The following is a 16,255-nucleotide window of genomic DNA, read 5'->3' as shown; positions in this document are numbered from 1 at the left end:
GAGGGGTGGACACAATAATTCGATCTCTGTTACAGTGTGCCAGAAGTGCTCTCCTCTTTTCACGTATCAAACAATTGCCTTTGCTCTTACAAATCTTTTTTTAAAACTTACAGTTTTAGGCTCTCCTAAATCATACAGGAAGATTCTTGGTGATGATGCTWCATAGGTAGCATTTGACCACAATTTCAAGCAGTTTCTCTGGCGTGGTAAGTGGGTTTTCACCTTAGGCTGGTTTTGTGGATTTAGACCACGATTTCCTTTGGTGGGCTCCATTTCACRGGACTCCAGATGCTGAGAACACCCACATTTGAGCCAGCTCTCTGGGCTYCCTCATGCTAAGCACATCAACAGAATCTCATTCCACCCTAGTGAAGTGGGATATGTGTCTACTGAGGATGACATTTTCTCTCCATTAACTCTAGAAAAAGGCAAGATGATTCAGACTAGTTATCTCACTTTTGGATGACTAAAATTCAGAAGCCAAATCCCACTTAAAGATACAAAATATGTGCCTTATTCCAAGGCCAGGAAAATAATTTGKTCAATCATATCAATAGTACTCTTTTGAGAATATAATTGATTCTCACTTGTCATTTCATGTTAWTTCAAAAGAAGTGTGTGAAACAATACCCAGCAATCACTGACTTAACCTACGTCTTTGCAAAACTCAGAGGAATTTTAAAACGTTCAGGCCACAGAGAACACTAAGGATTTTCACAGTTCACCACAAGCTTATTGAGTCACTGAGTGTTTTCCCACCTGTGCCAGCAGAGGAGGCGGGGAAGGAGTGAGGATTGTGGTGGAGAACAACACACAGAATAAACCAGCAAGTCAGAGATCAAATACTTGTTTGGCTTTGATTTTTATGAATTAAAACCGTGACACATTTTTGGAACACCAGGCTGTTTCTGAACATAGAAGCACACAAGCTAGCTGGTTTATGAAGACTTGATAAAACTCAGGAGGTGAGAATACACTAAAAGTTTAGGATCTAGCTGGCTCAACGATAAAAAATAACTCTCAGTGAGRGCCAAAATTCCCCTCCTCATCCAAAGCAAAACTGCAGTGAACCATAGCAGTTTCCAGCTGACAGCTAGTAGCTGGCAASTTTCCAATTTGATTTCTTGTGATAGTTTAGGTGCATTAACTTAGACTTTTGAWTCACAGAAGAGTCTGCTTGGTGGGGGCCTTCTGGAGATAGTTGGTTCCACTAGCTCCTTGAAACAGGGGCTGAGATCAGGTTATTCTGGGCCCTCCCAGTCTGAGTCCTGAATGTTTTCAATGTTTAAGTGAAATGCTTATGTTCATTTACCACAACAAACAAARGAGATGTACAGAATATGGATATTCAGTGTTCCATATGACCATTTTTAAGCCTTCACTATTCCTATGAGGACAAAACATAATGGGCTTTATAGACTTCCACAATCASAGCCAAAGTGCAACTGCAACAGTTGTGCTGGCAAAACTCAGTCTAAGACACTAAAGCAAGATAGGCACACACTGCTTTCACTAGAACAATGAGAGAGTTGTTTTCAGGACACTCTAATTATCCAATTTCACAAGTCCTTCATGCACAGATGTGCCATTATTTCAATGACAGCTTCAGATATACCAGTGATATATACACACCCACAGGGTTACACCCTGGGAGGACATACGTGGGGATCTGAAGTTGTGGCTGCCCTATTGAATTTTCAAAATTGAAATGCTTGTTTTTTCAGTCCCAGATAATGTCAGAAAAATGTTTTCCAGATGTATTGCTACTATATATATTAATAAATATTTTAAATACCAAGTTTCTCTAACCTAATTTTCTCTAATTTCTCTAGAAAAGAGCCTAAATATCTGTTCTAGCTGTCTATGCAACTTCATGTGTTGAATTATACAACTGCAATTGTACTATATGTTACTGATTGCAGGAGCTATAATTGTCATTGCAAAGGCTTAAAATTTCTTMTCATAATGATAAAATATTTTGAAAAAACATATTCAGATACTAAAAATTTATTAAAATCATAAATGCTCAAAGGATTATAGAAATGTGTTTCAGCTCTAGATTGTTGGGCATTGCTGTATAAATGAATCCTGTCTCAAATGCATTTTTAGCAATGGTATATACAAAAACAGCTCTACAATCTTACGAAGAAACAAATCAACAAACCCTCTTTTTTTGGCAGGTTCTGAAGGGAGTCAGGCAAAGACAAAAGACAGAACAAGGCACAAGGACAAATCCATAATAGGGCTGCTGAGCCTGGGAGAGAGGCTCTCCAACAATGTGATGTGAAAGCTTTTGCCTCCTGTAGCTCTTCTCCCTGTGCCTATTTGGAGTTGGCTGCCCAACAATCTTCACATGCCCTAATACAATAACAGTATTTTTAAAATAGTGTAAAAGGCATATTGAGAGAGCACTCAGATATAGCATTTCAGGATTCCTAGCTTGGCTCCCTCTTACACCAATTTGCAGCATTAGAAGTCTCCAGGCAAAGTGTGCTGGCATTTTCTATGGACTGCATCATAGTCTGGGGAAGAGCTAAAACACATTTAAGTACTGACACATCCTTATAGCGCATCTTCTGTTTTGAGTGTACTCCCCACAATTTCAGTTTCAGATACTTTCATGATTCAGCTAAAACTATAATGGAATTAWTAATAATAATAACTGAGATACTTCCTTCCCATGTCATTTTCTATGTGCTGGTATGAAGCACTGCCTTTTAAAATATCCTGCTGTAGGGATTTGCTAAGGAAGCACTCATGGCATAGCTCCTGCTTGAGCTATTTYCCCTGTTGTCTTAGCAAAGGTGTATGTCTTTTTTCTAGCCGAAGCCAAGGCTGCTGGGATGGGAATTCAATGGTGTGTGTTCTGCACTCTCCATGCACAATTTTTGTTGTGGCCATGATATGCCTTAGCTCCTTTGGTGTGGTCAGAGATTACTGCAGCATCACTCTAAAGAGGAGAGAGGAGAGGAGAACAGGAGTTCATTGTAAAAAAAAMCCTACTTAATTCACTGGTGCAGATGCAGAAAGCCCAAAGTTACAGCACCCTGACCCAACAGGGTGCCTTGGCAGAGGCTTAGCTTGGAAGCGGCGATTCACTTAGGCACAACTTTAATCCCCACTGTAGCCACTGACACGTGAGAGAATTAACAAGGTACGTTGGTCTGTGCCGTCCTTGGGCTTTCCRGCTGACAGCTCTCCTCACAGCAACATGGCCTCAGCATGTGCTGGGCAGCCCCAGCAGCATAAGAGGGACAAACACTGCAGAGCACATGGGCTTTCTGTTGCAGCCAAAAGGGTCTTGATGTGCCACTTCCATCTGACTTTTTCCAACAAACTTACAAATAGCTTCTTCCCTGCCTTTGCCAGACAGAGGCACAGCTTCACAGCTCTTGGTRCTGGCCATAAGCAGAAAGAGAGGGAGAGAGCATGAACACTGGACATGGACTTTGCTGTGTATACCACACCTATCCATGGGCAGGTTTTCCTCATGGGGCTCTGCACTGTACCTCACTCACAGGTGCTTAAATGAGATGTAAGCCTCCCAAGAATAAAGAATTACATATTCAAAACAMCCCTGAAACTTTCTTTTCAAACAGCATGGCAAACAGTGTGACTCCCACTGAGCTGCTGGAAACTCAGTCTGCTATTTATATATAGAAAAATGCAAAGAATTGAAAATCTGCAATGGTGGGAGAATGCAGAGCAGATCTCATCTGTCTCACGAGTACCAAGTGCTGCCACAGGCGGSTCAAGGAGAAGGACAAAAAGTCATGTGGGCCCAGTCATGCAGCCAGTTTTTCACCCAGAAAAGAACACACCTGTCTGAGTTATGGGCTGCCAGCTTCTCCAGGAGAATGCTATGGGAAACAGCGCCAAAGGCTGAATACATCCACAGTCTTTCCCTCATCCACCTAGGCGGGCCACCTGGTCATAAAAAGATCACATTGGCTAAACAGGACCTACCTTTCCTAAACCCATGCTGGCTGGGCTCGATCCTTCAGCTGTCCTCTAGGTGCCACATGCTTGCACTCAGGACAATCTGATCCATAAACTTCTGTGGCACTGAGGATCAGGCCTGTAGCTCCCAGGATTCTGCTTCYAACACCTCTCATAGGTGGGTGTCACACTGGGCAGCCTCCAGCTGGGACTTTCCTGGTTAACCAGCACTGATGATAAATGGTGGAGTGGCTTGGCAAGCTCTTCCCCCAGCTCACCCAGTACCCTCAGGTCTGGGAGAATCCCATCCAGCCTCACAGGCTTGTGAGTGTTTAAATGGCACATGAGGTCACTAAATCCCTCCTCCTGGATCGCACAGGGCCTATTSTGCTCCCCATCTCTGTCTACCAGCGCAGGGGGCAACTGCCCAGAGGAKAACTGGTCTGTCTGWTWRAWWKWGRSRCAARRARGSMWTWARKWMCYYMRSCYTTTYYTYMWYCYTKGKKRMMAWWWTWMCCCCCMWWWYCMAMMAAWKRWKGRWGKTTTYCYYMWTYYKSYYYYTKKTWAARKWMYTWMMAARMCWMYTTTTWWTWWYYTTYMMMRSMRKKGSCMRRWTKRRKTYYWRSYRRRSYTTTWMCYTWWWRKTTTTTTTTCTACRTGACCTAATGACATCCTTSTACCCTTCCTGAGTTGCCTGCTCCATCTTCCAATGTCTCTGTTTTACCCTAGGTTAAAGTGAAAGCTCCTTGTTCAGCCAGGCCTGTGTTTTTCCCTACTGGCTCTTCTGTCAGCACATGGGGCTGGCCTGCTTCTGCACCTTTAACATTTCCTTCTCCTGTATTAATCYGCATATAATTCATATCAAATTCCAGGCTAGCAGAAAAAAATTACAATGCTAAGTTGCAAGGAAAGCAGCAGTTTGAATCACTAAACAAAAGAAAAACTGCCCATGCTCAGACAACCATTGTAAGTCACCCAGGTTAGGCATGTGTCCAGTAATGATTGCTGTTCCGAAGGCACAAACAGAATTGTCAATAGAAGTTGATATCAGCTCAGTTAATCTATATGTCAGATACACAAAAATAATTTCTTAAACATTTTATAGATATTCCTATATCTACAAAAATGTCATTCAGAAAATACTAACTGCAAGTGTCTTTAAGAATGGCAAAAATATGTTATCCAGATTATGGAAAAAYGTATTTCAGTACAGTTTTTAGAAATGTCATTTTGAAATGTCTTTATTTTAAATTACAGCCAAACCTCAGAAATCTGCCTTCCATCAGCTGGATGAAAAATGGGCAGTAYTTTTCATTTCTCAGTATGTATTAAACACTAGGCTTTGCACTGCTGAGATCAAATGTTCTTAAAAGCTATGAGCTGAAGTACCTCAGACACTTCAGGATGTTAGCAACAAGTGACTTTTCTTGGTGGAGCAGCAGGAAGTCAGGCTGCTGTCTCCATGGAAGGTGCTGCTGGCAGCTACTGCTCCACTGCCGCCAGCTCCTGAAGTGCTTTGCACCATAACTCCCTGAGGGCTACAGTTGTCACCTTTCTTGGAAAGCCACTTGGAGCAGCTCAAAGGCACAGGACCTATGTTAGGGGTGGACTGTGTTAATTGACCTGGCTRGGGGATGAGGGGAGCAGGTTGAGCAGGTTTTGGGTTTTTGCATTTGCAAGGGAAGGTTGCAGGCGCGTGGGTCTGGCAGGCTGATCTGTGGTGYTCTTGGGCTCATGCAAGCTGCAAAGAAAGGCAGAAATCACTGCACTTACTGCCTCGAAAGGATTGCTTTTTTGTGTCAGTGCTGCCAGTTTGTATTTCAGCTTTTAAACATTCAGAATAGGGTTTTCAAGAAAGCTCTGCCTCTACTTACAGGGACAAACTCTGAGGAGAGGTCAAAACCAACCAACTTCTTKGACCAGGAAGAGAAACCAACAACCAAAATGTTGGTTTTAAGCACCAACATTTCTCTTGCATTTCCTATATATATAGGGTACACGTTCAGGTGTCAGRTACCCTGAACACCTGACAGCTTTTTGCAAACCCAGCTCCTGAGCCTTCCTGTTGCTCCCCATTCTGTTACCGTTCAAATCTATCTTGTTTTGCTTAAAAGTAAACCATGCACAATGCAAAACGCCAACACAGATTATAGGCAAAATAAATATTTTATTGGTTTAATATACACTTTTTTGATGAAATCAGCCCTTGTGTGTCTTCCTATCACAATTAAAATTTTTTTATAAACTTTTTCATATAATATTGTAATATTTGAAACTATTTTTGATTAAAGACCTTGACATAGTGTAAAGAGTTTTAGTAGATGGAAATGGCAAAGGAGTAAAGAGAGTTCAAGCAGAGCCAAAAGGGATATTACATATCCACTAAATGTCCAGTTGACCACAAAAAGACTCCAATGACTTCCAATATGCTCCATTGGAACAATCGTATATTCACCAGGCTGACTGAAAATACACTCAGTGAGGGATGGAGAAGGAAAAGAGATTTTTTCCATTTTCCCCATAATATAAGCAAGGTCWTTTATGCATTCCAAGTTGCAAATCCTAATTGCTTTCAGAAGATAGCATTTTTATTGCATTTTGGTTAATATGAAGCAGAAGAGAACTTCTCTCAGTATGACTGCGAGCAGTCAACACCAAAAAAAAACCACCCCAGTGCTTAAACAAGGCACTTTGCTATAGAGGGATGAGCAAACAGTAAGAAAGCAAATAAAATTAGTTAAAAGTTGTCTTCTACACAAAGATAAGGCTTTCAGTGTCAGAACTTTAGTTTTAAGAGTAACCTCATGCCATTCTACCACTCTGCTAATAGTTACCGCCCCAAGAATTAACAGCAATTTTTACAACAGGATTGTTTCCTTCCTTTGAAGTGGCACTAAGTAACAGCAGTGGAAACCATTATTGGTTATTTCAAGCTCTTAAAGTGGATCAGTTATTGCACAATAAATACCTCATAGAGGTCAGTGTCTTGGGAGGGGTTGTTATGGGTTTTTTTTTCTATCTTTTTTAAAAAAAGCTAGGCTGAATATATATGTGTTATTTCTAAATTGGTTACGTCTGGAAATCTTCAAGTTTCATGATGCATCATTAGACAAAGAAATTAGCTACATAAAAATTTACAACAGGGACATACAAATAAATACAAAACCTTTCAGTGAGACTCAGTTTTGCTGATGCTTTAAGGAAAGCAATGTTAAAGTATCTACGTCCTTACAGATGAACTCAAGGAAAGGCACACATCGGAGAACCAAGCGCCGAACACAGTAGCTCATCTCAGCAGCTTTAACAACTCCTGAAGCAAAACCAACTTGACACTTCCACCAGTGGGTGCTGCCCAAAGCAGAATCCCACAGCTTTTCCAATTATGTCCAACCTTACAGGAAAAAAAGGAAGATGAAGACCTAAATTAGCTTTTAAGAAGTATTTTATGTTTAATTATGTATTTTGATACTATTCATATCTAAGGAAAAAAACTACAGAAATCCTCTTGCATGATGCATTCACATTAAAAATCATCACAGAGCACAGTGAAACATAAAATCAAGGATCACTCTATGAAAGCTGACAGTAGAATGGGCCAAACTACAAGCCAGCTAATTTTCCAAATCTATCCAGGATTATCAGTATTCTCTGTATTTAATGAACTTAATTTTTGATCACTTATGTTACATGTGGAAAACATAAAAAAGCAAGGTTTAAGTTAGCAATGATATTTCATACAATTAAAATAAAAATAARATCTGGTTCTTGCAGATCCCCAAAGATTACCTGTAGTACCAGTTTCATGGCTGTGTATCTTGCTTTGCAGTTGTAGATCTGCTTTGTGGTGATACAGCTGCTAGCAATCCACTTACTATTTCTCGTCTTATTTCACCAACAATAGATTCCTTGATCTGAAAGGGATTAGCCAAAGTTTTAAGGTCAGTAAGTTATATAACCAATTATGAAACTAAATGATATTGCAGATATGTTTGACACTACCAACACACRAAAATATACATCACCAAAAAGTCAATTTGAAAACAGCAAATGGAAAAACATTAGAAGAATGGAAAAATAACTGTAAAAATGTTGAAGTTCTTTCAGATTGTATAAACGAAAACCAAACAAGTTCTGTTTTTCCAGATGGTAAATATATTTATATTTTGCACTTAGGATATCTGGTTTGATGCTAAGAAAAAATATATTTCAACTATGCAAAGTTCTGAAAACAGAATTTCAGGATATATACATCAAAAGCATCCTAAATGAACTACTTTTTGACAAGTTGTTATTCTCTTGAAAAGGAAGGCAGGACTGATCTCCTTCACAAACGGATTACACAGTAGAAAAGGTCCAAGTCCATGGTCATGAGCTGTTGTTTTCACATAGTTCTAAAGGAGACAAATCCTAATTGCATACTTTCAGCAGGAAAGACACAGAACTTCAACAGTTGCTCCCATCATCAGTGGGCCACTGGTTATCTAGGCCAGCAAAGGTTGTTTTTCACAGGATTGTGGCAAAGCATTTACCCATTAATTTTTATAGAAAACACACCTAGGAATTTCTAGTAGCAGGCATGCGAGTGTGGCTGAGGCTACAACAAAAGAAGAGCAGAGCACTGATGGCTGCAGGGAAGGAAACAAAGGAGAAAAGGAGGCAAAACACAGTTTTATCAGAGCATATTATGGTGGAAGGGAGCAGGGCATGACAAAGAAAAATATATGGGCTTCTTGCAAGTACAAGAAATCTTTGGCACCAACTTATTTTTTTGGATGGTCTTCAGGAGGGACAAGTCAGATACAGTTCCAAGGACAGAGGAGGACAATGACTGTGAGAGGGTGAAGGAGGCTAAGAGCCAGAGCCTGGTCTAGGGTCACACACAGAAGCACTCAGCAGCCCAGTTAAGCAATACATTTTTCTTTTTCATGTAAGTCTCCCCTTTTCCTGGTGCGTCAAAAGGATTAAACAACAACGTCAGAAGGGTGGCTGMAGCATTAGCAACAGGTTATTTATCCCTTGCTCTCTTTGGCAGGCAATTCAATCCCTAAGCCATTAGTGGAAAAGTTCCTTGTTTCATTACTACTTTGCATCAAGCAAGACATTCCCAATGTTATTGGGAAACAGGTTTCCAGTTGGCTTGTTTGCTGATTAACAGACAAAAGAAAAGCCATTGTGTAATAGGGCCTGTTTCACCAACAGCTGAAAAGTCCAGAGGATGTCTGTGTTGATGCACACATTGATATACAAAGCTTTAGAACCTCTGTCAGCATAGTAAAGGCTTTGGAATTCAGAAATTTAGGCACAGGGAAACCTAAACACAACACCCCAACTGTCCAGCAGGCATAAGAGAACCCCCAGGGCTCTCTCCACCTCTCCCTTCAGCATCATATGGGGTGGGTCTGTCAATATGCTACAGTCAGTTGGTATCCTTCTCTCAACAGACAGACAAAAATAAACCTTCCTTTCAAAAAAAAAAAAAAGCTGATAAGAGCTTCCCAAATTAGCAAGTAAATGGTCTAGTATGACAGACAGTCTGGTAATGAAGTAGAGACTGGAAGCAGAGCAGCTCCTGTTCTATTCTCAGCTCTTCCAACAACTTCTGTCTTGACCTTGATTGTTTGAGCCCTCTGCTTCTCACCTTCCTGCATGGACAACAAGAAGGCCACCCTCCACTGCCTCTTTTCAGAGCCTCTGCTTCCTCCTCCCTCCAGACTCAGCAAGGTCACTCCTGCGGGGTGAGCGCAGCACTGACTCCTGCAGTGACTCAGTACCATGCATGTGTCATGACCAAGGGCCAGTATTTGCCTTTTTCGTTATAATGATTTAGGGCAAGGTGCACCTTCTATTTGCTCTGCAGAGGGCACAGCCCGCTGCCAATGCTTCCTYTGTGCAAAAGACAGAAAAGCAGTCAATGAATACTCCATTAATTACTTCTAGCAAGTGAATGAAAAATTGATCATTTGAAAAATAAGAGAACCACTCATTTACGGTACATTTGCTATGTTGATACAACACCAATACTCAATATTGCATTGAAAACACAGTATCACATTCACAGATAGTTTTACAATAGTAAACCAATGATCTTTCTCCCTAGAAAAGAATTATCATTACTGCAGTGTTATGTTTCTGCTAAATAAAGAACTGATTGAGAGTGAAGTGTGCCACTGTGGCAGATCTGGAGATTGGTGTTCTTCACCTACTAATGAAAAACGGGAACAAGCTTTTTCACAGTGCTTGTACTTCTGATCTTGAAGTACTTTTTCGATAATTAAAATAAYTATTTCCTACTCTATTTTCTTGCTGGGCCACTTTGTCATGGCAATAGCTGGTGAGTTTTTATGCTCAAAATACTAAGATGAGGAACCCAACCTGCACACATGAATAATCTACAGACATTTTGATGGATGTTGAGCTAACGTGGATTTGAATGGAAAATGGAAAAGGGAAKATACTCTACCAGATCATCTCTGTCCCACAAAGACTCACTGCAGCCTCATAAAACATATGTTGACAGGAATATCATATATTTCTTTAAAGAACCTCAAGAAATGTCATTTATAATGAAGAACAGTTAGCAAAATCAAAACTTCCATTGCTCTTAAGCAGAAAGATCATTAAACTATCACATCTTTTAAACTGGAGAAGAGCAGAGTGAGAGGGCCTGGTGGCACTCCTAGTGACACTGTGACTTACACAAGTCAAGCAGTAAGTGCTTCATGTGATAATCCTGTGGAGCTCAGGCTGTACTTTCATCAAGAGAACTACTSTTTTGTATTTTAACACTGCATGTTGTTCAATGTTTTCCCATGGGAGTTAGTCCATTAATGCTAAAAGTGAACACCATGGGGTTTTTAATGCCAGCAAGTAGTTACAGGTCGAAGTTCACATGCATTACAGCCCACCCAGGCACAGTCCACCCAGGCATATCACACCCACTGCCTGACTTTTCTCTCCCCAACACAAGGTCACAGAGCTACAAAGAATGGGAGAAAGAACTGCACGGGTTTAATATTTGTGAGTGCATACATCAAGAATGCATCCTACCAGATTTCTTTCTTTTGACAATGAAACTGGAATTCCTTTGCTAACAACAGGGCTATTTAAACAAGGCATATTTCAATTTATGCTCTGTTTTAGCTCTTATGAAATAATAAAAATTTTCCTGGTGTGTGTTTAATAGCATGTTCTGGCTCTGCAAAATCTATCAGTACTTTGAGCCAATGCATCTTCACTCTGATCTGCAAAACTTCTCATGCTGAGAATCTTGAGCTGATCCGGAACTYGCTGCCAATGGAGTTAAACTGAGGGACAATCTCTCTGTGTGCTCAAATATTCACGAAGTGAGTCAAGCTCAGTTGTTTGCTGACTACTCATCTTTGAATAGTAGCCTCTCAGTTCAGTGTRGATTCTTTCAGCATTACAATGTCCTCAGTGCCCCACAACCCAAATAACAATCTCTGTGCAAAGAGTACACCTCTTTATTTGCTATCAATTAATGAAGCGAAAGAGGAATTTGCACACAGGCTAATCTCAGAAAAAAATATTGACTGAAATAATCCTGTCCTTTGATTCCAGCTCACTTTTTTTTGTCTCTGCTGCTTTCACAGTACTACAGTTCTTCCTATCCCGGTTGCTCCTTTAGCAACCTTCCACCATGACACCAAGTGCCCTGACACATGGGTTTTTACAGGTGGCCTGGATACAAATGCCACATCCTGGCTTCACCGCAGAATCAGCAGCACAGTGCAGGGTGTGATAAATATCTCATGTGAAAGACTTCTGATGAGTGGCCTGCGTCTCCTGAGTTTCAAAGATGAAGCTAAGGTAAAGCTGGTTCCAGTTATCCACAGCCTCAATACAAGAATGGGGGGTACCATGGCATTACAGCCTGGCCTGGTGTAATTTCTAAGCATGACATCTTACCTCATGTTTACCAGTCTATGGCAGAACCATACAAAAGCTTCAAGGTACAATAACCCTCAGATAGAGGCTAAGTGGTCCCTCTCTGGTGAAGAATAGGGAATAAAATCCACAAGTTCTCAATTCCCATTTCTGTRTTCAGAGCAGAGTTTACTCCACTTTTTCACAGGCACTTCTTTTCAGAACAAGTAGTTTTTTTGGTTTCCTTTCCCCATTTATGTTACCTGCCAGAAAGTGTCATACCACTGACAAAAACTGCCATTTTAGCCCTGTTTCTTAACCTGGCCCACAGGAAAAATTAACCAAGGACTCCTCACTTTTATTGACTGCCAATAAAACTAGTCCAATAGCATCCAACATCACTGAAGCTCTGAAATAACTTCTCACTTGCCTTCAGCTTGCTTCACTTATATTCCTATAGTCCTTAGTGACTGGGGTAGAGGAACTGGGAAAGTATAATCAACATTTACTACAGCGTTATTTCAGAAGCATTATTTCACCACCAAATTAAYTCCAGTTTGGCATTTTAGCAAGCAAATATGACAGAAATTTTTACTTGGGAATCTGAAATACTGCTGCTTAACCAAGTAGTACAGGCACCAAGTTCTTTCCCAGCCATACTTAGCTATTAATTTATGTGCTAACCACGATCACTGAAAAAACATCCACTGCTTTGCACATAAATACAGTTGTGGCTCCAACACCTGGTGACATGTTCTGAGCCTTCAGACACAGCACAAGAATAGTATGGAGCCTTGGCTGGAGAGGGAAGAGAAAACCTCTGTGAACAGGAATTACAGCCAGCCTGCCCTTAGTATTCAGTAACCACTGTTCAAACAGCCCAGATCTCAGCCCCTCCTTCCTCACCTCCCGTATGACTTGTTGCAGCTCCTCCTGCTCCACCGTTTTGTGGATTTCATCAACTGAAGGCATGAGAGGAACTTTTTCAAGTTTGTGCTCCACCTCTGGCTTGGAGTCTTCAAGCTCCTCAGAGCTTTCCACCTGGTGTCCAGTGACTGCTCTCGCTGGGGGAGTTGGTGTTATGGCTACAGAGGCTCGGTACAACTTCTTGCTTTGACTCTTTGCTTTTCTACCTGTGTGGCCAGAGCACACTGAAGAGGAATCCGAATTTCCATGGGAGAATACGGACTCTGCACCCTCTGCYGGGAGAGTTTCCAGTCCAAGCTCTCCCAATCCTAAACCCAGTTCAGACTTCAGAAATGACTGCTCTCGAATAAGCTCAGAGACCTAAGGGTTCAGAAAAGAAACAGTCCTGAATAAGCATACCAAAAAGTCATATACAGACATGACTATGTCTTCTTGCTATTTGTATAATCACTTATTCATTCCCTCCATGTAACAAATACAGCTACAAAATAAATATATGCTTTGCCCTTATGACTGCAACAAAGAGGATCATAAAAAGGAATGTGCCTTTTTAAAAGCCAACATAAATAAAAATTGTGGCACTTCCTCAAGCCACTGACTTTTGCAATATGGATACATCTTTCCAGAGCCACTGACAGACACACGTAAGGGCTTGATTTGTTTGCTTCTTCTTTATTTTCTGCAGTTTTTGAACTACTTGTTTTCAGTAGCAGAAAGTGCACAGAAATGTAAGAAGTAACTTTCCCTAGAAAATTCACAAGGCAATATTACCATTTGTCTCAACTGAAATGGAAAAAAAATATCACTTCTACATATTCCTTTTGAAAGCTAGCAAGACTCTACAGCTGCTTGCACCTATAGTTAAATTTGCTTAAGGAAAATTGCAGCTGTTTTCAACAAAGCTATTTAAGAGAGTAGAGTATTTCTAAAATAATGTGCCAAATTAATCTCCTACAACCTTTTTTTAAAGTAAACCCTTCCTGGTTATTTTTGTTAATATAACACAGTACACAACAATTACTTACTGGTTCAATGACGTTTAATGGAGAAGGACATGACAGGTTATCAGCACTTCTGCTTCCATACATACCCTGAAAAATTAAGTCAAATTAATGCACTTAGTACTTTTTTAGAGCTCTCAGAAGCTAATTCATAAACATGCTGCATCTCAGACAACTTTCTGTAAAACCAGAAAGTTGGAAACAGGAAGCAGAGCTGGTTGGAGAAAGTTTATTTCAGTCACTTTTAAAACTGACCCCCTTCTATAAAAGGATTTACAAATAAAAAGATATTTATATGGTTTAAAGAATGCAAGTTTGGCTTGAGTTCACAGTAATACCATATTTTCCTGTTCTTGGGTTTCAATTTTTTTCCCATGACAAAATACTAAAAGAGGAAGAGATGTGGCTCTGCCTCTGCTGCTTCTACTGAAAAGGATTGGCTAAGAAATAAATAAAACACAGGAAAAATATAAGTTACTTTCTTCTGTGCTTCTTTTGTTTGGCTGATGACAGAATTACAGCAGAAAAGAAAGAGCAACAGTCTTCCGCTGAGTGAAAAATAAGAGAAAGTATACTGCCATGCCACCAATAAACACAGACAAATGTCTTCTGTCCCCCTCCTTGYGCCTTTTGGGGAGTATGTGTGGAAGCAGAGCTTCTCACACTGTTTTTCAGGGAGTTCATCTGAATGAGCTACAAAAGGCAATGGAGGAAAAACTGATGACAACAGGGTTTTCCTGGGTTTTGGTTGGTCGGATTTTTTTTTGTTTGTTTTTTTTTTGTTGTTGTTGTTGTTTTTTTGGGGTTTTTTTGTGTTTTTGGTTTTTGTTTTTTTGGGGTTTTTTTTTCCACAGATTGGCAGAGCTAGAGAGAAAGAAGACTGCATTTGCTGGGAGAGAAACATCGAATTTCTCATCTCTCTGTTCTCATTTTCCAAGAAAATCAGTGAAGAGAAACTCCAGAAAGACCATCACCACCCTCCAAGGATTTAGGCATTAGTACTACCTACCAAAACTGTGAGAGCTCAGGATCATGAAGAAGAAATAGAAGAAAGCACTGAAAGAGGTCTCCCCTTCTCAGCCCTAAACCTCCAGAAGCTATGTATTGATATGTATTAACACCAAGAAAGTCACACATATTTTCCCCAAGACGAAATACTGACTGAAAATAAGAAAATATGATCCCTGATAATACACATGGCATCTTTAGACTCCCACTCTAAAGAGTTTTAGCAGTTATGAGTTGTTATTTGTCCCTGCGCATTGCAGGACGGTTGGATTAGACAATCTTTAAAGGTCCCTTCCAACCCAAACTATTCTATGATTCTGTGGTGAACTTCACACTGAGAAAACACATAATATTGTTGCAAAACTAATGCTTACCATGTGTGTCTGGGGTCTGTAGGGTGAAGACATGTGCAGACTTCTCAGCTGGTCTTCCAAGGCCAGCAGACGTTCTTCCAGCTGCATCTCCAACTCCTGTAGCTCCATGCGCACAGACTTCCTCAGGCTCTGCAGCTGATCAGCTTCGTATCTACAGCAGGACCATCACAAAAACAACAAAAGCATTCACTGCACAAAGAGGTGACTGAGCAGGACAATGCCACAAATAAAGGACTTCACACATAGGAACTCAAAGTGGAACACAGAAAATTCGTGGAAAAGTTAACTGATTGCCTATATGGAACAGAAGATTTTCTCCATTTATCGAAAATATATATGACTTCAAAGAAAAAGGAAAGTAACATAGTGTATCACAGAATATTCTCCAAAAGTTTTAGCTTTAAATGCAAGAAGAAATCAGCATTTCCACATATACCTAATCAAATCCAATTTAAAACTGCATTACCTAAAACTACTTACCACAGAGTAATGCAGTAATCGCATGTTACTTCTCCTGTGGTTACAGATTCCCCAGCACTCGCAGCTACATTTTGGCCAGGAAGTCTAATGCAGCCAACTGATTTCAAATGTGTTTACTTTTAAAGTGAGAGGTCAAGAGCTGATTCAACTAAACTAAATATATAATCAGTTTTAAAAATTGTTCTAGATCTGCTGCTACAGCAACTCATGGTGACCACAAACACACGAAGCCAGAATATGAATGCCATCTGCAGCCTGCTGAGTAGCTACTGAAAGTTGGAAAAGCATCTGAATGCTACAGTGCTCATTCTTTAGTTACATCTACAAAGATGGGAATGATCTAAAATCAAAATCTTTATGTGCTTTTCCCCCACAATATTGTATGTTCAGGTGTCCTATGATACAAGCCCTTAAAATCTGCAGCTGTAGAATCACTTTGGAGAAAGTATGCAGAAAAAGAAAGATTAATTAGTGAGAAATAGGRATTGGAAGAAACAAAGAGTAAAAAACTCTAGAATAAAGCACTACAAGGAGTAAATTGRTTTAGGCAAAAACTTAGTTCCAACTCTGTTCAAATTGAAACTAATACATTTCTTGCTGATTTCAAGGGCAGGAACACATTTTCTGATATGCCAGAGTATT

General features: G+C 40.2%; 1 protein-coding gene across 2 annotated transcripts in view; it reads right to left on the bottom strand.

Annotated features, from left to right (window-relative positions):
• Positions 1-6,090: 6,090 nt before the first annotated feature.
• Positions 6,091-16,255, bottom strand: part of ITPRID2 (ITPR interacting domain containing 2) — a 39,777-nt gene continuing 29,612 nt past the window's right edge. For both annotated transcript variants that reach the window (XM_057363747.1, XM_057363748.1), the window contains 5 exons: positions 15,134-15,284; positions 13,776-13,841; positions 12,730-13,110; positions 7,726-7,850; positions 6,091-7,330 (listed from right to left, as the gene is read on the bottom strand). In XM_057363747.1, the coding sequence (XP_057219730.1) occupies positions 7,740-7,850; positions 12,730-13,110; positions 13,776-13,841; positions 15,134-15,284 (709 nt within the window). In that variant the 3' untranslated portion in view covers positions 6,091-7,330; positions 7,726-7,739. The remainder of the gene's footprint in view (positions 7,331-7,725; positions 7,851-12,729; positions 13,111-13,775; positions 13,842-15,133; positions 15,285-16,255) is intronic.

Source organism: Malurus melanocephalus, unplaced genomic scaffold (assembly GCF_030028575.1).
Source record: "Malurus melanocephalus ecotype Western Australia unplaced genomic scaffold, MMel_1.1 scaffold_30, whole genome shotgun sequence".
Classification (NCBI taxonomy): Eukaryota; Metazoa; Chordata; class Aves; order Passeriformes; family Maluridae; genus Malurus; species Malurus melanocephalus.
The sequence above is the reverse complement of the archived record's forward strand: the minus strand, read 5'-3'. Positions and strand labels throughout refer to the sequence as shown.